Genomic DNA, 25,113 nt, shown 5'->3' with positions numbered 1-25,113 from the left:
AAAGTAACAGAACGTGTAGCTGGAGTTCTCCCCTTGTTCCCTCCCTTCCGGAGCAGAACTCCAGCATCGGGAGATGAATGTAGCTGAGCTTCTGTCTGTGTTCTTTACCCTCGCTAGTGAGGAGCCAGCAAAAAGCACTCTACACTCCGGTAAGAGATCTACCCACACTTTAATGCATTGTACAGTGTATTTGGTATCTAGCTTTTAACAGACAGCTAAATTCAGCCCTGGGTGGGTTTGCTCTAACTCAGAAGGTTCTGTGTGCTTCAAACTGTCAACAGCTGATTGCCCTCGCGCCTGGTCAGGACCACTGCTGACCAGAACCTTCTAGGTGCCCTCAAGTTTTTACAGAGTTCACACCAAAGCCAGGTAAGACCGAGCAGATGGCTTCAGTGTGAACTTCACCTTGTCTAAGTGTGTGTGTGTGTTTCAAGCCCTTGATGCAATTACCGTGGTGGGCACAAGCTTGTGGGTGAGAGCGGCGGGGACTTGGTTTGCACGGACGACTCTGGCTGGAGGCACACGTGGTAACCCCTCAGCCGCAGGCCCTGCCTTGAACTTGGCTGCCTGCCCAGGGCTTGTGCTACTTCAGGAGCCTCCCTGCTGGGGCAAAGTAATGGAGGACTTTAACGGCCTGCTGCACACATGGTGTCTAGACCACGGCTCTGTGGGACAGCTGAACACACAGGACCGCCTCCGCGAGCACCTGGCCCTCTGGGCTGAAGAACGCTCTGCTTGCGGGCCTGATGAACTTGAGGGGGAGAAACAGGAAGGCCAGGAGGCAGGTTTTGTTCGAAAGCTGTCAGTCTGCACAGGCCCGGCGCTGCCCCCTCAGGGCAGGGGGCACAACTAAGACATCGGCTAGAAGAAGTGATTCCAGGTACTCAGTAGGTTACTTTATATCCTTCACTCTTCCCAAGGCTACAGTGACGGGAGTGCGTGAGACCAAGGGTAGGTACAACCCACTCGAAGCCAAGCAGCACTCCGCCTCAGGCTGCAGGGCAGGGGGCCCGGCGCACCCTGGCTGAGTGGGGGCGTTTGGGCCTGCGGGGGCAAGCACTAACTGGTTAGGGTGCTGACGACTCCACTCCGGAAAGGTGCATGAAGAGGTCCCCGAGCTCTGTCACGTCGTCGTCAGCGCTGGGCACGTGCTGGCTTTCTCGGTTCTCGATGAAATCCCAGAGCCGCACTGAATTGAAGAACTGCCAAGACAGCACACATCCGGGTTACTGCTGCAGGCGACGGGAAGTTGCCTTCCGCCTTCCCCATTTCTCCACTGCCAGAACTGCATTAGGGAGGGGCGGGAACAGCCCCCGGGAAGGACCCCAACCAGGGACGGCCAAGTCTTACCCTCACGGTGCCTTCGGAACTGAGCTGTTTGCGCGGTTTCTCAGGCTCCGCCAGCCGCCCGTCAGGGTAAGCATGGCGGTAAAGGCATTTGCTTCCGAACGGGCAGGTCCCCTTGCCTTGCTCAAAGTATTTACAAGCTTTTTTTCTGGAAAGGAGGAGGGGGATCAAGAGGTTGGTGAGAGAATATGGGGTCAGGAGGTGCCGCTGTTGGCACAGCACCTGTGATGCCAGAGCTCAGTCTGTCATGTCAGGCTGGGAGGAGGTCACACCTCCCCTCCCCACTGTGATGCTAATCTCCCACAGAAGGCAAACCTGCCAGAGGCTCAACTGTGTGCGCCCAAGGCCCTCAGACAGCAGCCTAGGGGCTCGGCCAGGCTTGGTGGCTGCTTGCCCCTGCTCCAAGTCCCAGAAGCAGCTGCACCAGGCCAGTGTGCATTCCTCCTTGCCCCAGGACCCTGGGACTTGGGAGCCACAGGGGCTCACTGCACTTCCCTCAGTTCCCACTGTGCAGAGCAGGGGTCCTGATGACTCATGTACTTCAGACCCCACTCTGAACTGTTTTAGCAACAGAGAGAAACAGACCTTACATCTGCTGTTCACTCCCCAAATGGCCGCCAGGAGCCTGGAACCTCCTCCTTCTGGGGCTCCCACATGGGTGCAGGGGCCCAAGGACTTCTGGGCCCTCACCTGCTGCTTCCCAGGCACATGAGCAGGGGCTGATCAGAGCTGGGACTCGGCCCTGGCATCCTGTAGCAGCGCCAGATCAACAAGTGGTGGCTTGGCAGCCCCCGAAGTTTTAAATACATAGGACCGGTGTGTGTCTGGAAGTTAGCAAGTGTGAACTCCACCCCGAACACCTACAGACCTTGCTACGATGAAAAAACGATTCCATCAGGACTGCCCAAGAAACCAGAGGGTTATCTGGGAGCATGGAGGAAGGGGCAAGTGGTAAAAATAAGGCCCAAACTAGTCAGCCCACTGCCCAGGGTGGAACGCAGGGGCAGTGAGATCCCCAGAGCATAAGGAACAGCGCCTGGATGTGGGCCGGATACGACGTGCAGGGCCCACGGCCTGTCCTTGTGTCAGTCTGAGCAGGGCACGGGGATGCTAACTCCCACGTCCGGCAGAGCAGCAGTGAACCTGGCAGGTAGGCAAACCCAAGCCCACTGCACACTTTGTTCCTCAGAGTTCCCCAACTGTGCTAGTTCTGCCCCCTGCAGTCCCCACACTCCAAGCCATGAGAAGCCACCCTCTGCTGCCTGCCTGCCACTCACTAAACTGGTCACTGTCCCTGCCCTAGCGTTCCCAGCCTCTCCTCCCTACTTATCATGGTGTCCTTGAAGACCAGGGCCAAGCTGAGATCCGGGGCCTCTTTAGACTGCACCCTAATCTTTGTCCTTGTGGGTCTCTGCACAGGCATCTGCATACCTGAACTGTACACTGAGCTGCACCATCCCAGCGGGTGCCCTGAAGGTCTGGCAAGCAAGGCCAGAGAGAAAGCACAAGGCAGTGTGTAGGTCACTCCTCAGATCATCTCCTTTGCACAGTCAGGGTCCCCGTGCCTCACCGCCCTCTCGTGGACATACCGTAGAATGACATGAGTGGGCCATGGGAAAACACCAAACCTGTCTAAACCTGATCTCAACTTCAGCTGCAGGAACCGGAACAGAATGTGTGTTGCTAACTGGCTGGAGCACCCTAAGAACTGGTAAATCCTATTTGTCTCTCACACAGCTCATGTGCTCCGAGTAGCAGCATAAAATACACATCTCCGTCCAGACCCGCACTGCCACGCAGCCAACAGATGGGGGACCTGATCCATGACCAAGCAGCTCTGCCCGCTGGGCACTGGGTGGCTGTGCTGCTTCCCTAGTGCAGCGGCATCGCATACGCACACTGGATCGAGTCCCAGCTGCTGCAATGACGCATCTGGGAAAGCAGCAGAGCATGGCCCAAGCACGTGGGCCCCTGCTACCCACGCGGGAGACTTGGATGGAATTCCCACTTCCTGGCTTCGGCCTGGCCCAGCCCTGGGTGTTGAGGCCATCTAGGAAGTGAACCAGTGGCTGGAAGTAAAAGTCAACTGGTTAATAAAGAGGCAAGTCCAGCACAGCTGTGTACAGCAGTGACCCTGCAAGAGCGTCCAACGAGCTCGTCTCTCCCACACCATTGTGGGTCCATCAGTAAACCTGACCCATTTCTCACCCCTCCTCTGCGGCCCCCCACCCCGTCAGCCACAGTGACCTTTTCAGAGTAGCCAGCCCATCCCAGCACTCCTCTGATCAAAACCAATCTGCTGGCTTCGCTCGTTCAGAACAGGAAGTCTAGTCTACCACGAACTACATAGCTCTATGCTCACCCTGCCCCAGCATCCCCGGCTTCCCGGCCAGAATCCCACCCTGTCCCCTTGCCCCCTCCCGTCTCGAGCCTTGGCTATCTCACAGCTGCATGGCTCACTGCCTCACCCCCCTGCAGCATTCTGGGGGCTCCCGCACTGACACGCAGCCCTCCTCACGCCTCTCCTGAGCCAGGTCACCTCTAAGAGGTCTTCTCCTTATTTATCATGTTCTCTTCCTCACAGCACACGAACTGTATTGGGGCTGGGATTTCTGTCTGCTGCTGTTTGCAACACTCGGCCTGTCAGACAGTGGCTGCTCAGGAGATGCTTCGGGAATCAATAGCCAAGTGCCACGGTGACCTCAGCACCAACAACCCAGCTCGCCTAGGGCTCACTGCCCAGTTTAGAAATTGAGCAAGCCAGGGCCAGTGCTGTGGTGCCGGCGTCCCATATGAGCAAGGGTTCGAGTCCCAGCTGCTCTTCTTCCAATCCAGCTCTCTGCCATGGCCTGGGAAAGCAGTAGATGAAGTCCTTGGTCCCCTGCACCCACATGGGAGACCCAGAACAAGCTCCTGGCTTCAGAATGGTCCAGTCCTGGCTGTTGCGGCCTTTTAGGGAGTGAACCAGCGGATGGAAGACCTTTCTCTCTGTCTGTGCTTCTGTCTGTAAACTCTACCTCTCATATAAATAATTTGTAAAAACTTAAAAAAAAAAAAAAAAAAGAAATTGAGCAAACCCCCCGTACCCTGTCCTCCCTCTGTGCATCCCCAGCCTGTCACCCAAGCCCCTAAGACCACAGCCTTAGGAGAGAGGGGAAGGCCTAGAGGCAAAGACAAAGGCTGGAACGAGAGCCAGGCAGGCTCGAGGCACTTACCCCATTCCTTGTTTAAAAGCTTCAATCAACTCATTCTTTTTATTCTGATCTTCTACCCAATACACACTTGGAATTACAAACTCTGATATCACACGGCATTCTGGACACGACCTGGAGTAAGAACGAGGTTGGTAAGGGGTGTGACTTCTAACTCTTGGGCACACTGCACTAGTGAACTCCTGGCTCTAATGTGTGACCACTACAGACTCTAAAATTTCTTGTTAAACACAGGTTCTTCTCAGGCATAAAAAACAAAAGTAAAGGGGCTGGCATTGTGGTGCAGCAGGCTCAGGGGTGCCTGCAATGTGTGCATCCCAGGAGATGGCAGTGACCTGGGGAAGCAGTGAAGAGGGCCAGCTCCTGGACACTGCCCCCACAGGAGACCCAGAAGGTCCCGGCTGTGGCCTGAGCCAGCTCTGACCACTGCAGCCATGTGGGGATGAACCATCAAATCAGAGATCTCTCTTCTGTTTTCTCTGTAACTTTACTTTTAAAATTAATGATCTAAACTAATTCATTAAAAAGTGAACAAAGTAGGCATTTCTCCAAAATGGCCACGAAGGGCATAAAAAAAAGTTCCACATCATTCTACAAGGTGTATGGAAACAGACCACAGGAGATGCTTCACACCCACGAGGCTGCTTAGAGTCGGGAATACAGCACGTTGGTGAAGACAAAGTGGACGCTTTGTCACTGCTGGTGGGAACTGTGAAGTGACAGAGCCACTCGGGGGAATGCAGTTAGCCTGGGGTCTTGCGGTCTCACGCTGAGGTACACATCCAGAGAAGAAGCATGTCCACAGAGACTTGCCCACAGTAGGTACCACCTACAAGTGGCGACAGCCCAGGTCGTCACCAGCAGATGACTGCAGGAACAAACGGGACCCAGCTGCTCTGTGAATTCTGGTTCTTATTTAATTGCAAGGCACTGATCTGGGGCAGGTCCCCAAGCTGCTCCACACGGTTGGGGAGTGAAGCAGCAGAGGGGAGCTACTCTCTCTCCTTTCTCCCTTCCCTCCGTCCCTCAGGCTCTCCCCTCCCTCACCCCCCCCCCCATCTTTCTAAGCAACAAAAACAACCAGAAGGGCCAGTGCTGTGGCGCAGCAGCTCAAGATGCCACCCGCATCTCCATGCTAGAGGGCCAGGCCCCGCAGCTACTCTGCCAGCGAGGGCGAGGCAGGGCCCTGCTGGCGACGGCCACAACCCCGGCTGTACTTACTTAATGATTGGGTTTTCAAACTGCTTGGCACACCTCCACTGCCGGATGCAGGACAGGCAGTACGTGTGGTTGCAGTTGGAGAGGATCCCAAACCGCCTCTCGGAGGCAGACGCCTTCTCAAGGATCACCTCCATGCAGATGCTGCACACTTTGTCCTGACTCGCCTGGAAGGCAAAGGCCTTTTCCATCTCGTGCTCGAAGGTGGACATGCAGATCTGCAGTGCAGAGAGGAAGCGGTGACACCAGGAGTGAAGCGCGCCCAAGGGGAGGCTACTGCCCCGCTGCCCCCGTGAGGCCGTCCTGTAAGTGGAGGGTCAGGGCCCCGCACGCAGACCTCTCTCCAAGACAGCAAGGTCTTCATGGCCACCTGCTTTCTGGCACAGCTTAGAGCTGAGACCGCGGAGGTCCAAACAGGTTGCAAGGACCACTGTGGGGTGGCAGAGCTCTTGGGACCAGAGCTGTGGTCTCCTGGCTCCTCTGGCCACTGCCTTCCCCAGCTCTATGAGACACGCTCAGCAGTCCTCCGCCTCAGAGTCACAGGTAAGCAGCACTACCTCTCCCCAAGGACGTGACGTCATGAATTCACGCGCTAGGCGGGCCCCGAGTCCCTCCCCTGAGCTGGCATCTGGGCCTGCCCTGGGGAGCTCACTGGGCACAGATGTGAGATGACAGGGCCAAGACCACAAACCCCGCCCAGGTGGAGAGGAAAGCTCCAATGCTACACTCACCAACCTGTCCCCTGGGAAGACGTGGAGCCAGACCCATCCTCACACAGCACACCTGCCTCTCAGTCCACAGGCAAGCAGCACTCAGCCCTCGACGCCTTGGCCGCACTGCTCACACCCTTCCCACAAGGGGGCCCTGAACGTGGTGGCCACCATGTCAGAGGCCTGGCCCAGCACAAAGCCTCATGCGAGGGCAGGCCATCCGGGACCTGTAGGTCCCTTCCTACACTTAGCTCTCAGATCCTATGATGTGGGAGCCTCAAAGCTTCCAACACAGAGTGGCCGGCTCCCAGCCACAGCACGGCGTGGCTTCAGGGAGGGCTCCACTGTGCAAGGCTCCCCACGTCTGAAGCCTCCTCTTCTCTTTATTGTAAGCAAATCAAACTTGGCAAACTGAGAAGCGGGAAGAGAACCTGAAGGTAGGACACCATGAAGCTGGGTACACAATACAGGTAGGTCCTGTCGGCAAGAGATGCGGGGAGTACGACAAGCCTATCGCATAGCAGCTTCTGGGTTTCTTACACGAAATTCACACAGAGCTGTGCAACTGTACCTTCTCATGAGCCTTCCTTTGCTCAGGGTCGAAGGGGTGCAGGACTGGCAGCCTGCAGATCTCACACACGTCCCCATGCAGGTAGACGCAGGCAGCCCCGAACCGGCATGCCCCGGCCGCCGCATACGGGCACAGCTGCTGCTCGCTGCTGTAGGAGCTGCTGGCCTCCAGGTCGTCGAGGCCACTCCTGATGGCGTCCAGGTAGGAATGTGGCTTCACCTCCAGGCTGGTCTGGGGGTCACTGCAGCTGCCTGGATTACTCACTGCGCTGGGAGGAGCCTTTTCCTCGGCCAAGCCTGAGAGATCTGAACAGAAAACACACAACGCACACAAATGAACCCCGCCCCGTCTCTCCAGGAAGCCATCAGCCAAAACCGAACAAATCATGCAACTCAAAGGAGCTCCAGCCTTGGAACAGGCCAAAGAGAAAAATAAAGAACACTTTAAAATGTTCATAATGGCATTTCTTTCAGTAGGAATGCTGAAGCAAAAAAACACATGGCAAGACGGAAACACCAAAACAGAACATGATGTATTTACACATCAAACACTAAAACTGCTGCTTAAAACAGGCAGGTCTAAAAATGTCATACACGGACTAGTCAATACTAAAGCAAAAAATTCAGATACGAGTCCAAGGCAAGTTACAATAAGGGCAATAGAAACAGTGGGGGTCTCTCTAAGCCAGTCAAACTACCTCTCAATTGAAAGTCAACCTGAATAAAAGCCTAATGCCACGGCCACCTCCCCCCAGACAGCCTGCACCCTAGGGCCGCCCTCCTAGCATGTCAACTGCCATGGCCCCTGCGGAGGATGGAACCTGCCTACCTCCGACTCTCCAGGATCCGCAGCCTCTGCCCTCCCTGTCCCTGGGCATGACACCGCCCACATCCTGACGCTGCTCTGTTTGCCGAGGTTGCCCTTGCTGACCTCAAGTCAGACAGTGAAGCACGCTCTTATGGAACTGCTCGGTCTGAACTGAGTGCTGTCTTGCCAACGGGACAGCCATACTCTGAAGACGGCAGCTCTGTGCTGACAAAATCCCTTCTGGTCTTCCTAATGCAGAGCTCCACCCAGACGTGGGCACAAGGCCAGAGGTGCTGTTCAAAGGCTCTGCAGCAGCCGGAGCCCATTTCCCAACAGTGCCAGTGCCTGCATCGACGTCCTGGGGAGATGGGAGCTTGGGGGAACCCTTGATGAGAGAAGTCCAGAGAGAAGCACAAAAGGCCAAAACTGCTTTCCAAAACAGGTGACACGGGCCGGCAACGCGGGACAGCGGGTTACGCCGCTCGCTGTGATGCTGGCATCCCAGAGTGATGGTTCGAGTCTGGGCTCCTCCTAGTGATCCGGCTTCTAGCTCATGTGCCTAGGAAGGCCACAGAGTATGGCTCAAGTGCTTGGGTCCCTGCCACCTATGTGGGAGACCAGGCTTCGGCTCGCCCTAGACATGACTGTTTTGCCATTTGGGGAGTGAACCAGGCAATGAATGATGGATGGAAGATCTCTGTATTACTAGCTCTGTGTTGCAAATAAATAAATCTTAAAACACAAAACAAAAACAGGAGATGGGAGTAGGTGTTCAGCCCAGTGGTTAAGACTCCCGTGTGTCCCTCTGTCACTCTGCCTTATAAGTAAATAAATCTTAAAAAAAAAAAAAAAAGTGCCGAAAGCCATCAGGTCACTCACTTCGGTCTCTAAGTACCAGTGTTCTCTTCTCACGCTTCCCAGGTTCGTTTGAGTGCGTTCTCACCAGAGACACAGTGAGGTCGGAAGAAGGGCGAGGACTGTGGCAGCCTGGGGAGGGCGCAGCATGGGGCAGGGCACCCACGGCGCCTGCCGCTGCAGCAGAGGGCCTCGTGTGATCGTATCTGGACAGAACACACCGCACGTTAGGCACCAGCAGCACACGGCCTTCCGCCCTCCCTGCCACCACAAGCCCTCCTGCTCCCCGTGGCAGGCAGACAAGCCAGTCCATCTGCGAAGAGTCTGAACTCCAAAGCGCCTCCGTCTGTAGGAACTGCCTACACTTCAGTGCCAGGTGAATCGGCTGCCTACCGCCCTGTGGGACCTCAATGGGACGGACAGGCTGCTCTAGGCCGCCCAAGGACCTGGACGTTCCAGACAGATGCCAGACTGAATCCTCCCAGGGTCTCATGGCCTCAGTGCTTTTTAGGCAGAAGTCCCCAAATGGTGACAAGGGGCCAGCCTAACAGTCGGATACGGGAGCCTAGGCACTGGCAGCATATACAGGCCACTACCATGCCCCACTGTGCGGAAGAAGGAGCAAAGAAGTGCAGCGACCCAGGACACAACAGACCACCTCTGTGCTACGAAAGCAAAAGCCTTCTTCTCAGCTACGAGTTCTGAAACTGGGGTGGGCGCTTGGTGCTGCCACCTAAGTCACTGCTTGGCATGCCCACATCCCATATCAGAGTGTCTGGGTTCAAGCCCCCGCTCCGCTTACAATCTGGCTTCCAGCTAATGTGCACCTGGGAGGCGGCACATAATGACTCAGGGACTTGGGTCCCTGCAAAATCCACATTGAGTCTGGACTCCGGTTCAGCCTGGCCCAGTTCTGGCTGTTGTGAGTGAATCACAGATGCATACTCTCTCTCTGCTCTTCAAATAAATAAAAACTTAAAATAACAGAAAAATGTCCCCTCATGAAGACCCGGGTTCCAGATGAAGCATTTGAGTCCACAGTATTCACGACAGTGTTAAGAGCTGGGGACAGCTGCGATCCTTGCCTGCACCGAGTTCCATAGGCGCAGTAGCCCTTCTGGTAGTATTTGCAGATGGTGGACGGCTTGCTGTTTGCCAAGTCATGTGAGAACAGGCACTGGCTTCCTTCCCGACACACACCATGCATAAAATACCTGGAGGCAAACAGAAACATGCAGATTTTAGAAGCACACTATATATATATGCTATAAAACTAGCATACTCTTGGAGCCCAGCATATTGTATGTCAAGACTCGATCAGACGCTGGGTATGTATGTATACATGTCTGCCCCTTATAACCAAGTCACAAAACCAGCTTCCCTGGGCTTTGCCGCCTTTGCCTAGAGAGTGAAGATTACACTACCTGCTTCGCAGGGTTGTTGTGCTGAGGATCAAATGAGATACTCTGACATCAAAAGATAGACATGTCAGAATATTCCACTGAGACCCTGAATCCTGGCCTCGAAGGAAGAACCGCCAACAGTGCAACTGGCAGACAGCCTGAGCAGAGCCCTTGTGAGACTCAAGGAACAGAGGGAACGCCAGGGCACGAGGCTGCACTAGTTCTAGGGAAAAGATCCTCCCTATTAGTGCACAATGCACTGTGCTTTAGAGGAGTCAAGCTGAGAGCAAGTAACTTACTTCAAGGAAGATAGTAAAATCCATATGCTTACAAACTCATGGCTGGCATCCAACAGAAAATGACTGGAGATGCCAGGAGAAAAACAAACCACTAACAGGGACCAATGACCGAATCAGCAGACAAGGGCCCTTAACAGCAGTTACCACAAATATGCTCAATATGTTGAAGGGTTTACAGGAGAACGTAACATAATGTGAAGGGGAATGGGAGCTACGAAAAAAAGAACCAAATGAAGCATCTGCAATGAAAACTGCACCGATGGAGCAGATGTTTGGCACAGCAGTTTTGCCACTGAAGGGGCCGGCACTGTGACGTAGTGGGTAAAGTCACCACCTGCAGTGCCAGGATCCCATAAGGGCTCCACTGCCAATCCAGCTTTCTGCTATGGCATGGGAAGGCATGTGGTTGGGCGCCCTGCACCCACATGGGGAGGCTAAAAAGACGCTCCTGGCTTCTGGCTTTGGATAGGCTCAGCTCCAGCTGTGGCCATTTGAGGAGTGAACCAGCAGACAGAAGACCTTTTGCTGTGTCTCCTCCTCTGTCTGTAACTCTCTCAATTAAATAATCTGAAAAACAAAACAGAAAGATGCCACTGAGGACGCTCATCTCATACGGGAGTGCCTGTCTGAGACCATGGGAGACCTAAGTAGAGTTCTGCTTTCTGGATGTGGCCTGGCCTAGCCCCAACTGCGGCGGGCACAAGAGGAATGTACTAGCGGATGTGAGATCTTTATGTATGTCCTGCTTTCAAAAAAGCAAAATCTGTCTAACACATACAATTATATAAAGAAAATAAATGGTCTGAGAGACATTAAGAAAGAAAAAACTTAGTAACAACTGAAGTGGGGGAGGAGAGAAGAGGCAGAGATCATATTTTTGCTTCTGGCTATGTAAGGGTATGGAACTTGTCCTCCCAATATAAAATAAAACAAACCTTACAAAATGGAACATAATATGTAAAACTGCTTTCAGACAACTGACAAAAAGGCAACAGAAGACTGGTCCCTGGGAGCTGAGCCCCACGTTCAACCTGACTTTCTTCCTGGACACATATTCTAGGCCGTGGAGCAGGGAAGGGGGCCCAAGGCACAGCACACCTGTCCTGTTGAGCTGAAGAGACAAAGAAATTCAGGAAGGTTGACAGGGGGCTCTATAAGGAGCCTATAAAAGAACCACACCAACAGCAGCTAGTGACTCTCCACAGAGGTGTCAAGGTAATTCAACCAGGGGAACAGACTTTTCAACAAATGAGGACAGACCCAATTTCTTTTTTCATTGTATTTATTTGAGAGGCAGAGATAGAGTTTCTACCCACAGGTTCACTCCCCAAATGCCTACAGTGGTCAGGGCTCAAACTGGGAGCTGTGAACTCAAATCAGGTCTCCAGTGGGTGCAGAGAACCTAGTTATTTGAGCCGTTACCGCTACTTCCCGAGTCTGCACTAGCAGGAAGCTGGAGTCAGGAGCCAGCATTGGGAATCAAACGCAGGCATGCCACAGTGGGATGCAGGCATCTTCATCTCCAGGCTAAAGGCTTGCTTCTGGACCCAGCATCCACTTGGAAAAAAAAATTAACTCAAATATTCTGTGTTTGCTGATGAGACCCGATATGAACCACACAACATAACCTGTGATGGACTCTAAATGTTTACCTTGAATTTAACATATCTCCAGATCTAACACCCAGTTCACAGGAAATACAGGGAATTGAAGTTTAAGAAAAAATGATGAGGAAGCAACTAGATAAATCCAGCCGTATGTGGGACCCAAGCTTGGTTTCTTTAGCAAGTAAGGGTCACACAAAAATGTGGAGCAGGGGTCAGGCATTGGACCTAGCAGTTAAGATCCTGCTTAGGGCACCCACCTCCACATCCAAGCGCCCAGGTTTGAATCCCGGCTGTGCTTCCAATTCCTGCTTCCTCTAAAATGTGCGCCCTTGGAGGCAACAGGTGACGGACGGCTCAAGCAGCTGAGCCCCTGCCATTCATGTGGGAGACCTGGCTTCCAGCTGCTGCAGACATCTGAAGAGCACACCAGCAGACAGGAGCTCTGGCTATATTTCTCTACCTCTCAATAAATTAATTTTTTTATTATAAAGTAAAATAAGAAAGGGGAGCTGAGTTTGGAGAACAGCTTGCTAAGTATCTTAAAAACATAAACAGAGAGTTAGGCATTGTGGTGCAGCAGGTTAAACCATTACTTGGGACACCCACATCCTATTTCAGAGTGCTTGGGGTTTGACTCCCAGCGACTCTATACTTCCAGTCCATCTTCTAGCTAATGTACCACAACAAGTGTTGGCCCAGTGCTTAGGTTCCTGCCACCCATGTTGCAGACCAGGATGGAGTTCCCGGTTCCTGTCTTGGGAGTGGCCTCCCCTCGGCTGTTGTAAGCAACTGGGAAGTGAACTAGCAGAAGATTGCTCTGCTCCATCTCTCTGTCTCTCTGCCTTTCAGACAAAAAATAATAATAAAACAATAAATCTACCATATGATCCAACAATTCCATGCCTGGATGTTTACCAAGAAAGTGAAAATGTATCCACACAAATGTTTGTACATTTACATTCACAGCAACATTATTCATAATAGCCAGAAAGTAGAAACCACCGAATTATTCATCAACTAATGAATGGATAAACAGAATGTAATATAACCATACAAAGGCCTACTATCCAGCCTTAATAAAGAATGAAGTATGGGGCCGGTGCGTGGCGTAGTGGGGTAAGCCTCTCCGCCTGCGGGGCTGGCATCCCATAGCTGTACAGGTTTGTGTCCCGACTGCTCCTCTTCTGATCCAGCTCTCTGCTATGGCCTGAAAAGCAGTAGAAGATGGCTCAAATCCTTGCCCCCCCCCCCACTTGGGAGACCCAGAAAAAGCTCCTACTTCCTGGCTTTCAATCGGCCCAGCTCCAGCAGTTGCAGCTACTTGGGGAGTGAACCAGTGGATGGAACATCTTGCTCTCTCTCTCCCTCTCTCTGTATCTCTATAGCTCAAATAAAATAAATTAAAAAAAAAAAAAAAAGTACTGCCTGATGCATGCTACAACATAAATGAACCCTGAAAAACATCCAGGGCAGGCAAATGGTGCAGCAGTTAGGACACCTCTTGTGACGCCCACATTCCAAGTCCAGAGTGCCTGGGTCCAGGCTGTCTGCTGGTGTGGACCCACCCTCATGGGAGATCTGGACTGACTCGCCAGCTCACCAGCACCTGGGGAGTGAACCGGGGGAAATTTTAGTATAGACTAGGTATTAGATAAAATGAAAATTTTGATGGAAAGTTGAACATTAACTAAAAAGAATGGACCACCAGGTACAGCTGTTTCATAATCTGTATCTTCCATAACTTTTTGAAGACTCCATATATGCATGGATCTGAACTTTCCTGCGCACCAAAATGAATTTATTTTAATTCTATTTTCCATGAAGTTTTTTTTTTTTTAAAGATTTATTTATTTCTTTATTTGAAAGGCAGAGTTAGAGATATCTTCCATCCACTGGTTCACTTCCCAAATGGCCGCAATGGCTGGGGCTGTGCCAGGCCAAAGCTAGGAGTACAGAGCTTCTTCCAGGTCTTTCATGTGGGGTGAATGGGGCCCAAGCACTCAGGCCATCTTCCACTGTCTTCCCAGGTGCATAAGCAGGGAGCTGGACTGGAATTGGAGCAGACAGGACTCAAAATGGGTACCCATAAGGGATGCTGGAGTCACAGCTCGGGGCTTTACCTGCTATGCCACAGCACCCGCCCCTTCCAAGAAGTTTTTGACTACCCATTTGTTCAGTGAAATGGTGCAGCTTCTATAGAAGACATAAATTAACAACAGATTTAGCATACAATCCAGCAATTCAGCTTCTGGGTACAGCTACAAAGAAGGGATTAGGGACTCAGGCACTTGTGGGTCCCCATTCACAGCAGTAGCACTCAAAACAGCTGACAGCTGAAAACAGCCCACAGGTCTATGGACTGATGAACGATAAACAAGCAGCAGCCTTAAAAACGAAAACAGTCCCAACACAGTTGACCATATGGATGCCCCTTGAGGCCATCATGCTAAGTGAAATAGCCAGTCAAAAACCAATATGGTGTGATGCTACAAGCATGAAGCATGAACTGAGGCACAGCCAGAGGCAGATCAGAACGCTGGGTGTGGCGGCTGGAGGAGGGAAGCAGCTGCTGGTTAATGGAGACAGTCTCTGTCTTCTTGCTTTTTTTTTTTTTAAGATTTCATTTATTTGAGAGGTAGAGTAGCAGACAGTGAGAGGGAGAGACAGAGAGAAAGGTCTTCCCTCTATTGTTTCACTCCCCAAAGGACCACAATGGCCAGAGCTGTGCCAATCGGAAGCCAGGAGCCAGGTGCTTCCTCCTGGTCTCCCATGCAGGTGCAGGGCCCAAGGACCTGGGCCATCCTCCACTGCTTTCCCAGGCCACAGCAGAGAGCTGGAATGGAAGAGGAGCAACCGGGACTAGAACCGGCACCCATATGGGATGCCAGCGCCACAGGCGGAGGATTAACCTACTGCGCCACGGCGCCGGCCCCAACAGTCTGTTTTCTAAGACTATTTTAGCCTAAGAAAAAATTTTCAAACATATACGGCAGGATCTCATTCTGGTAAACGAGATAAATACATGGTTTTTAAAATCTATGAAGATGTGTAATAGTGAGCTAGAAAGTATATGGTAATTTTATCTTCCTATTTTTCCTGATCTGTATGTTCGAACATTTCTACCATGGACAAATTCTGCTTCTGTAATAAGGTTGTTTTAGTTCCAGAAAGTGTAAATTCAATCCAATGCCAGTAAGGGTATAGTTACAACATACCTGAAATGCCCAGTACAGTACCTACTCCATGACTGGTGCCCAAAACAGTGCTGCTCTTATTAAAGCTTAGGAGGGGGCTTAACATTTAAACTGACAATTTCGGAAGTGACAGGTGCCTTCCTTCAGTGGCCTGAGGGAGGACATGTCCCAGCAGAGCCCAGGAACAAGGAGGTATACAAAGCAAGAGGAGTGTACTCCAATGAGGAATGTAATTACAACCCTCACCACACAAATACTAAAACAAGATTCAGAGGTGAGAGTAACCAGTAGGTCCAGACAGACTCTGGCCTTGTCACATAGCCCTGACCTTTCCCCACAAAACGGAGTTCCCTATCACATTGCCTTTGCCCACATGGTGGCCTTTAAAACTTACACTCCACTGGTGGCATGAGAACCCATGTGTGCTGCCTCTGAGCCCAAAAGTAAGAACTGGACCTCACTGGGCCAGCGTTGTGGCATAGTGGGTAAAGCCACCACCTGTGACACCGGCATCCCATATGGGCGCAGGTTCATGTCCCTGCTGCTCCACTGCCAATCCAGCTCCCTGCTAATACACAGTAAGGCTGTTATGCATTCACGTGGAAAAAGCTGGGTATGGAAGCTGCAAACAAGGGCACTCCGTGCTGGAAACTTGGAAGACACTTGACAAAAAAGGCCTACACCAGAAATTCGCGATAGGCACCCAGACTTCCCACATGCACAGAAATCACAGGCCCAGGACTGCTCGCCTTGGAAAGCCCTGCTTCCAAGGCTGGCCCGCGCCTAGGACCTCAACTGCTCCACAGTTCCCACAAACAATGTGGTTTCTGCTGAACACCCAGTTCCCTTCCAACAGTCGGCAATTCGGGTACATGCTGCGTAAAGGGTGCCCTGTGTGACCAGCGTGCCCACTGAGAGCATGGGGACACGTTGCCAGGGAAAGAGTATGTGGTGTGATCTCCTGGGGAGGGAGAGCACATGGGCTCCCCCAGACTCCGTCTGCGACTTCTCACTGCATCACTCTGAACATGACCACCTTCAGTGCAGCTGAGCCCCGTGAAGTCTTCTAGCTCATCTCTAGATACAGGGGCAACCTTGGGGACCCCCAACATCAAAGTATGTTATGCATTTGAATGCTTTGATCATTCTTTTTGAGAAATGCTACTCAAGACTGCAGCGTTATTTCAGATCATCAAATATGGTCATCTTCAATCTCTGAAGGTTTGAAAAGTCAGAGAGGGAATTAAAGTCATGGCCTGCAGCACCCACATCCTATAATGGGCACCAGTTCAAGTTTCGGCTGCTCCATTTCCAATCCAGCTCCCTTTTAATATACCTGGGAAAGCAGCAGAGGATGGCCCAAGTGCTGGGGCCCCTGCACCCACTTGGGAGACCCAGATGAAGGTCCTGGTCCTGGCTTCTGCCTAGCCCTGGGTCACTGCAGCCATTTGGGAAGTGAGCCAGTGGATGGAAGATCTCTCTGTGTCTCTCCTCTTTCAAATAAGTAAATAAATCTTTTAAAAAAATAAAAGAACCAAGTCTGAATGACAGAGAGGTATTAGGACTGTTAATTTCACAAATAATGGAATAGAATAGGTTCCAAGTCCCTACACAGTTCCTCAAAAGTGAGATCTACTGGCCGGTGTTGTGGCACAATGCAGGTATCCCATATGGGCACTTGTGCATGTCTTGACTGTCCAGTTCTCTACTAATGGCCATGGAAAGCAATGGAACATGGCCCAAGTGTCTGGGCTCCTACTACCCGGGTGGAAGACCCAAATGAAGCTCCTGGCTTCAGCCTGGCTCAGCCTTGGCTGATGTGGCCATTTGGGGAATGAACCAGAAGATGAGAAGTGTGCTCTTTCTCTCTTTCAAATAAATCTTTAAAAAAAAAAAAAAAGTGGGCGGAAGGATACAGTGCAGCAAATTAAGCTGCCACTTGGGATGATTGCATCTCATATCAGAGTGCCTGGAATTGAGTTCCACCTCTAACTTTAAAAAAAAAAAAAAAGATTTATGTATTTATTTGAAAGGCAGAGCTACAGAGAGGCAGAGGCAGAAAGAGAGAGAGGTATTCCATCTGCTGGTTCACTCCCCAGATGGCCACAACAGCCAGAGCTGAGCCAATCTGAAGCCAAGAGTCAGGAGCCTCTCCCAAGCCTCTCACACAGGTACAAGAGCCCAAGGACTTGGGCCATCTTCCACTGCTTTCCCAGGCCATAGCAGAGAGCTAGATTGGAAGTGGAGCAGCTAGGACCTGAACTGGCATCCATATGGGATGACAGCATTGCAGGCAGTGGCTTTACCCGCTACGCCACAGCGTCAGCCCCCACCTCCACTTTTGATCCAGTTTCTTGCTAATGCATATTTTGGGAGGCAACTGATGATGGCTCAGGTACTTGGGTCCCTGCCACCAACACAGGAGATACAGAGGAAATCTCTGGCTCCTGGCTGTGCTGTGACCATAAGGGAATTAATCAGTGGATGAATAATATCGCTCTCCCACTATGCCTTTAAAAATTTTTTTTTTTTTAAGATTTAATGTAGGGGCTGGTGCTATGGTGGTAAAGCCACTGCCTGCAGTGCCAGCATCCCATATGGGCTCCAGTTTGAGACCCAGATGCTCCACTTCCAATCTAGCTCTCTGCTATGGCCTGGGATAGCAGAAGATGGCCCAAGTCCTTGGGCCCCTTCACCTACATGGGAGACCCGGAAGAAGCTCCTGGCTCCTGGCTTTGGATTGGCACAGCTCTGCTGTTGCAGCCAACTGGGGAGTTAACCAGTGGATGGAAGGCCTCTCTGTCTCTCCTTCTCTCTGTGTGTAAATCTTTCAAATGAATAAATCTTTAAAAAAAGAAAAAAAGATTTACTGTATTGAAAGTCAGAGCGTGCATACATGAGAAAGAGAGATTGATCTTCCACCCACTGGTTCACTTCCCAGATTGGCTGCTATGGCCAGGGCTGGGCCAGGCCAAAGCCAGGAGCCCGGGGCTTTTTACTGGTTTCCCACGTGGGGACAGGGACCCAAGCACTCGAGCCATCTTCCTCCGCTTTCCCAGGCCATTAGCAGAAAGCTGGATTGGAAGTGGAGCAGCTGAGTATTCAATCGGTGGCAATATGGGATGCCAGTGCTGCAAGTGGCAGCCTTAACAGTAGGCCACGATGTGGCCCCCAAAGTTTTTTTAAAAAGTGAAATCCAATAACTATTTCTTAAGTTATTTTGTTTTTTAAAAAAGAAATTAGACCACAAAGGTTCCTGAAAGAACCAGGGTGGAAGACCACCAGAGGTACTCCACCAGATACTGTTCATCAGGCAGCAAAACAAAACGCTGTCTTAGGTAGTGGTGTCCTAAGAGTATGACTCCGGTAATCCTACCACCTCCTCCCATATATCCTCTTCAGAAAACCTGCCATCTAAGCTGCACTAATTAGCTTTTCCATTAAAAGACTGAATATTTAACTGCAGTCAGAGCTTCTAGTCACTTACAAGCCACTGACTTCCTGCAAACTGCTTCATTTCTAGTAAGTCACTGAGTTGAGATTTAAATTTTTTTTCAATGTTTACTTATTTCTTTGAAAGACAGAACCCAGACCAGACCAGACAGACATGCAAACACACCTATCATCTGCTGGTTTGCCCCCAAACTGTCCCCAATAGCCAGAAGCTTAGAAATCCTTCCAGGTCTTAGATGTAGATGGCAACTTGAGTCCTCACGGGCTGCTCCCCAGAGAAGCATCAGCAGGAAGCTAGACTGGAGTGTGGAGCTGGGACATGAGCTCAAGCACTGATACAGTATGCATGTCTCCTCCAGCAGCATAACTCACTGTGTGAGCTGCAATTCAAACAGGTTTAAAAATAACTTCTAGATCACCATCAATGTCCTCAAGAAAGGCCAGTGTGAAACCACTGTTACACAGAGGGCGGAAGCAGCCCAGTCCTATTTCGGTGGCACATGGTACCATTTCCATCCCTAGGCACAGCTTTCCCTCTCCATCTACTCTGCAATGAACTTGCCACAGCTCAGCCTTCCTGGTGAAGCACACAGCATGAGACTCAGAGTAGGGAGGTTCCTTCTGGGGGCCATTCCGCCAAGACTGTCTCAGCACGGCTATGATGCAGCAGGGGTTCTCAGGCTCACCATGGCCAAAGCTGCAGGTGAGGGCTGAGTCCAACACAATCAGTCGGGACCCTCTCTTTAGCAAAATACTGTGACAGATCACCTCCCAGTGAGTGGGCGATCTGAATGCTCAGTGACACCCTTCTCGACATTTTCCCACACAGTTTCACAGGCTGGGACGTTATGGCTGTGCTGCTTCTGACGGCAGATGTTGAGGAAAAGGAGCCAACTCAAGGCACTGTGCTAGGCTTGAAATGAATGCATTAGAGGTGGGCTGAAATAAAGTGCTGTAAATTGAAGACAGCAAAGTCAAATCACTGGCTTTGTGACCTGGGGTAAATTATTTCCATCTCCAAGCCTCAGTTATTCTACCTATAATTCTGGTTAAAAAGAAAAAAATAAAGATTTATTTATTGGAAAGGCAGAGCATGAGAAAAAAGAGAGCTGGTTCATTCCCCCAATGGCTGCAATAGCCAGGGTTGTGCTAGGCAGAAGCCAGGAGCTATAAACCCCACCTGGGTCTCCCGGGCAGATGACAGGGACCCAAGTATTTGCGCCATCATCTGCGGCTTCCCCAGGCACATGAACAGAGAGCTGGATATGAACTGGTGCCCTGATATGGGCTGCTGGTGTCACAGGCAATGGCTTAACCCACTGTGCCAACGCCTGGCCCCTCTAATTTGGCTAGGATAATCACACTCACTGCAGCAGACTACTTAGAACACACAGGAAACACATTAAGGTGGTTTGTGGCCACCATTTAATTTTTTTTTTTTTTAAGACTTATTTTATTTACCTGAAAGAGTTACAGAGAGAGGGAGAGACACAGAGAGAGGTCTTCCGTTCGCTGGGTCACTCCCCAAATGGCCAACAGTTGGAGCTGGGCCGATCTGAAGCCATGAGCTTCCTCCAGGTCTCCCATGCGGGCACAAAGATGCCCAAGAACATGGGCCATCCTCCACTACTTTTCCAGGCCATCAGCCTGTAGCTGGATCAGAAGTGGAGCTGTCGAGAATCGAACCAACGCCCATATGGGATGCCAGAGCCACAGGCTAGGGCTTTAACCCACTGTTCCACAGCACAGGTCCCAATACCATTTAATTTTGAACCAGCCCCGTTGGTCAGGCCTTAACACCCTCGTCTAAGGGAGGAGGAAACTGTGCTCCCAGAACCCAGAACTGCCAAAGTCAGGGGCTCAAGCTCTTCCGACTATACACTGGCTGACAAGACCTCCCAGGTTTTGTTTCTTTCCAAGACTCAAAGCTTACAGGTTTGACTATTTTAGGAAACCAAAAATCTAGGTCTTGCACTAGAAATTATGAAGCGAAGGGAACTTCTTCTCCCATCAGAAAGCAGAGAAGTAAGCTGGTTACTGCGGCTGGCGTCGTGGTGCAGGGGTTAGGCTGCCGCCTGTGACTCTGGCACTCTGTGTCAGAGCGCCAGTTTGAGTCCTGGCTGCTCCACGTTTGATCCAGCTCCCTGCTAAAGCACCTGGGAAAAGTAGTAGACGATGGCCCACATACTGGGCCCCTGCCATGCACGTGGAGAGCCAGAGAAGGTTCCAGGTTCCTGGCTTCCACTAGGACCAGCTCCGGCCATCGTAGCCATTTGGGGAGTAAATGAGCAGATGGAAGATCGCTCTCGGGTTCTTCTCCCTCTCATTCTCTCTAATTCTGTCTTCAAATAAATAAATCTTTAAAAAAAAAAAAAGAACACCATATCCTGCTGCCACGCAGAATAAGCGTCACAATTATAATCTACAACAAACCCAAAACACTTTCTGATCTGAAATAAACCAAAAGATAAAACAGCCAAGACCCTGTTAAAAGTTTGTCCCCTTGGCCGGCACTGTGGCTTAACAGGCTAATCCTCCACCTTGCGGCACCGGTACACCGGCTTCTAGTCCCGGTTGGGGTGCCGGTTTCTATCCCGGTTGCTGCTCTTCCAGGCCAGCTCTCTGCTGTGGCCCGGGAAGGCAGTGGAGGATGGCCCAAGTGGTTGGGCCCTGCACCCCATGGGAGACCAGGAGAAGCACCTGGCTCCTGGCTTCGGATCAGCAAGATGCGCCTGCCGCAGCGGCCATTGGAGGGTGAACCAACAGCAAAAAGGAAGACGTTTCTCTCTGTCTCTCTCTGTCTTGCTATCCACTCTGCCTGTCAAAAAAAAAAAAAAAAGTTTGTCCCCCTCCCCCATAAATCATACTTGACCATCTCTTTCAAGTTATCAACGTCTGGAGATAAGGCGTTTGTGAATAAAAAATAAAGCCAGAGAGCTTCCCCACCATGCAAAGCTCTTCCAGTGTAGATGTGGTACTCTGAATAATACTGCAGTCCTTTCCTTAACTTCAGTCCTATTACTGGCAAGTTAGCCTCTGGGAGGTCTGCCTTGCTCACATCCTTGTGCAAGGAAATTTCTTTTACTTCCCATGTTTTTCATTCTTTCATAGGAGCATGTTAGATTCAGCTGGAAAACTCCGCTCAGCAGAGAACTTCAGCACTTCTCAGACTCACTGGAGGCCGCACGGCCTGAAAGCTCCAGCATCACGCTTCTGCCGCCTGGACAGTGACTGACCTTGGACCAGACACTGCCTGCTGAAGGTCAGTTTCATGACCTGAGGCAGGGTTGGTTGCTGGATCAGTGTCTGTCCAACAGAGCCGCAGCCCTAACAGAAGAGCTTCAGACCCTAACAGAAGAGATCCCTTCCCGACAACAACCTGCACAGCACCCTGACCTGTAAACACAATTAAAGCTTTGTCAGGCTACCTCCTGGAACAGAAGGGAAAAACCAAGATGATCCTGGTTGAAGTTCTTGTGCCTGCACAGATAGACGAAATTTTGGACAAACCTCAAGTCCTTCTAATCCTAAAGTTTCCATATCTGTAAAAACAGGAATTACTGGGGATGGCATTGTGGCACAGCAGGTAAAGCCCCGCCTGCAGTGCCGCCATCCCATATGGATGTCAGTTCGAGTCCTGGCTGCTCTACTTCCAATGCAGCTCTCTGCTATGGCCTGGGAAAGCAGTAGAAGATCGCCCAACTCCTTGGGCCCCTGCACCCGCATGGGAGACCTAGAAGAAGCTCCTGGCTACAGCTCAGCACAGCTCTGGCCATTGCAGCCATCTGGGGAGTGAGCCAGTGGATGGAAGACTCGCTCACTCACTCTCTCTGCGTAACTCTGACTTTCAAATAAATAAATAAAATCTTAAACAAACAAACAGATATTACACAAAATGGAGCATCATGTACAAAGCATTACATAAATATGCAGCATTTTGTGGAAACATCTTAGGAACACACCAGGAATGGAAAAGGCAGAATTAAAGCATCAAGTGACTGGAGGGAGAGAGAGGATTTCTGGGTAATAAGAATCTCCTTATAATGCACAATGGCCTCAGGACACTTTCTCTGAAAGGGGAAACCAAATACAAATAAAAATAATTAACATACACATAAATCTTCAAAAAAGAACTAATGCTAATATTAATACTTTACCTGCTGGCACTGTGACCCCGCAGGTAAAGCCACTGCCTGCACTGCTGCCATACCACATGGGTGCCAGTTCCACCCTCGGCTGCTCCATTTCCAATGCAGCTCTCTGCTATGGCCCGGGAAGGTAGTGGAGAATGGTCCAGGTCCTTGGGTCCCTGTACCTGCACAGGTGGCCTGGAAGAAGCTCCTGGCTCCTGGCTTCGGATTGGCCCAGCTATAGCCATTGAAGCCGTTTGGGGAGTGGGCCAGAGGATGGAAGACCTTCCTCTATGTTTCTCTGTAACTCTGCTTTTCAAATAAATAAATATTTAAAAAAATAAATCAGTGGCTGGTGTCGTGGCATAGTGGGTTAAGCCACCACCTGAGATGGCAGCATCCCCTGTGACCATCAGTTCAAATCCCAGCTGCTCCACTTCAGATCCAGCTCCCTGGCTAATGCTCCTGGGAAAATGAGAGCATGGCCCAAGTCCTTGGATCCCTGTCACCCATGTGTAAGACCTAGATGGAATTCTGGGCTCCTGGTTTGTGGACCAGCGGAAGATTTCTCTCTGTTCCTTCCTCTAATTCTTTCAAATAAGCAAACATTTTAAAAAATAAAATCAGTACAGGTTGAGTATTCCCCCACAGCAGAAGTGTTTCGAATTACAGATGGAGGGGGGCAGCGCTGTGGCATAACGGCTTAAACCAGGCCCGAAGCACCAGCATCCCAAATGCCTGCCAGTTTGAGTCCTGGCCGCTCCACTTCTGATCCTCCGATCTATCTGCTCATGTGCCTGTGCCTGGGACGGCAGAAGAGGGTGCAGGTCCTTGCCCCCGCACTCACGTGGGAGGCCTGGAGGAGGCTCCCGGCTCCCACCTGGCCCAGCACAGGCCTCTGCACCTGTCTGAGGAGCTAAGCAGCAGACGCAACATCACCTGTCTCTTGCCCCTCTCTCCCGAACTCTTTCAAACAAGCGAAATAAACCTTAAAAAAGTGTCTCGGGGCTGGGCCCACAGTCTCGTGTTTCACTTTCTACACAGAGCCTGAAGCCAATTTTATACGATGTTTGTAATAATTCCACGCATGAGAGAGGCCTTCTCCGTGGAGAACGTCCCACTCGCGGCGCGTCCTGTGGGTGCTCAAAAGCCCAGGACTTCGGAGCGCCTGGGATCTCTGGCGGGGACGCTCAGAGCATTTCCCTAGCACACGGTGCAGCAGGCGCAGATCGCGGGACGGCGAAGCCCAAGCTGTGAGGGCGCCACACAACCGAAGCGAACCACTTCGAGCTCCACACACCAGCGCCAGGCGAGCTCCTGGGCGTCGTCCGGCTTGCAGCCGGAGCCCCCTCTCCTCTCGCCCTGCGGCTCGTACACGGGGGTCTCAGTAGGACACGGGCTATCACCTAACACCGCCCAGGCCCACGCACGCCGTGTGCCGCCGATACACACGCCGGCACCGTGCGGGCGCCCAGCAGACCTGCAGCAAGGGCTCAGGGCCGCCATTAGCTGTTCGGCTGCACCCGGGCCCTCACCCCAGGGAGGCCCCAGCTTCTCCGAGGTCCTGGAAGCCCGCGAACCACCTCACGCCGCGCCGCGGGCCCCGGCCTCGGGCCCGGGCCGCCTCCTCCAGCCGAGCGCCCGCACCGCCCGGCCCGGGCCGTCCCGGCGCCACGCCTCCCGCGTCCCGGCGCCGCACCCACGGCGGGCGAAGCACGCGACGCGACCCCGGAGCCTCCGGACCCCCGCCCGGGGCCGCGAACCAACAGCTCAGTAACTTTCCACAGGGCCCCGTTCCCGCCTCAGTTTCCCCGGCGGCGCCACCGCCGCGCCAACAGCCGCCCAGGGCCCCGAGCAGCGGCCCCGGCACTGCCGGACGCCGCGCGCTGACCTGCAAGTGACCTGCTTGGTGCTCATGGCGGCCGGGCTGGGGGGGCCGTCGTCGCGCCGCCGCCTCTCGCTGCCGCCGCCGCCGCCTCGGCCTCGGCCTGGCCCATCCCGCGCAGCCGCGTCACGCCGGCGCACGCCACCCCCTCGCGTGCGGCAGCTTTGTAGCGCCGGCCGGAAACCTCGCCGCCGTCACAATTGGTTCCGCATCCGGGGCGGGGCCCGGCGGTCCCTCACGCCGGCACTCCGTGTCCGACACGTCCAGGCCCCCGGAGCGGCTCCGGGCTGGCCGCCCAGGCTGGCTGGTCTCACTGTGGTGCCACCGTGCCTCCCTCTGCCCGGAATCTCGGCTCCCGCGGGCGGCGTTTCCCCCCGCACTCCCCTGCGGGCCTCTGCCTGCTTCCTCGAGCGGGGACCCCC

At 52.2% G+C, this 25,113-nt stretch overlaps 1 protein-coding gene across 2 annotated transcripts; it reads right to left on the bottom strand.

The window, feature by feature from the left end:
- Positions 1-150: 150 nt before the first annotated feature.
- On the bottom strand, positions 151-24,793 carry MKRN2 (makorin ring finger protein 2). 2 transcript variants are annotated; one of them, XM_062200476.1, is made up of 8 exons: positions 24,698-24,793; positions 9,806-9,934; positions 8,745-8,926; positions 7,059-7,363; positions 5,781-5,995; positions 4,563-4,673; positions 1,351-1,495; positions 151-1,202 (listed from the first exon to the last, which is right to left on the bottom strand). In XM_062200476.1, the coding sequence occupies exons 1-8, from the start codon at positions 24,721-24,723 to the stop codon at positions 1,068-1,070; spliced, it is 1,248 nt and encodes a 415-aa protein (XP_062056460.1). In that variant the 5' UTR covers positions 24,724-24,793; the 3' UTR covers positions 151-1,067. The 2 variants fall into 2 exon arrangements, with proteins under 2 accessions (XP_062056460.1, XP_062056459.1); XM_062200475.1 differs by lacking the exon at positions 24,698-24,793 and adding an exon at positions 22,834-23,069.
- Positions 24,794-25,113: the final 320 nt, after the last annotated feature.

Source organism: Lepus europaeus, chromosome 9, assembly GCF_033115175.1.
Source record: "Lepus europaeus isolate LE1 chromosome 9, mLepTim1.pri, whole genome shotgun sequence".
NCBI lineage: Eukaryota > Metazoa > Chordata > Mammalia > Lagomorpha > Leporidae > Lepus > Lepus europaeus.
The sequence above is the reverse complement of the archived record's forward strand: the minus strand, read 5'-3'. Positions and strand labels throughout refer to the sequence as shown.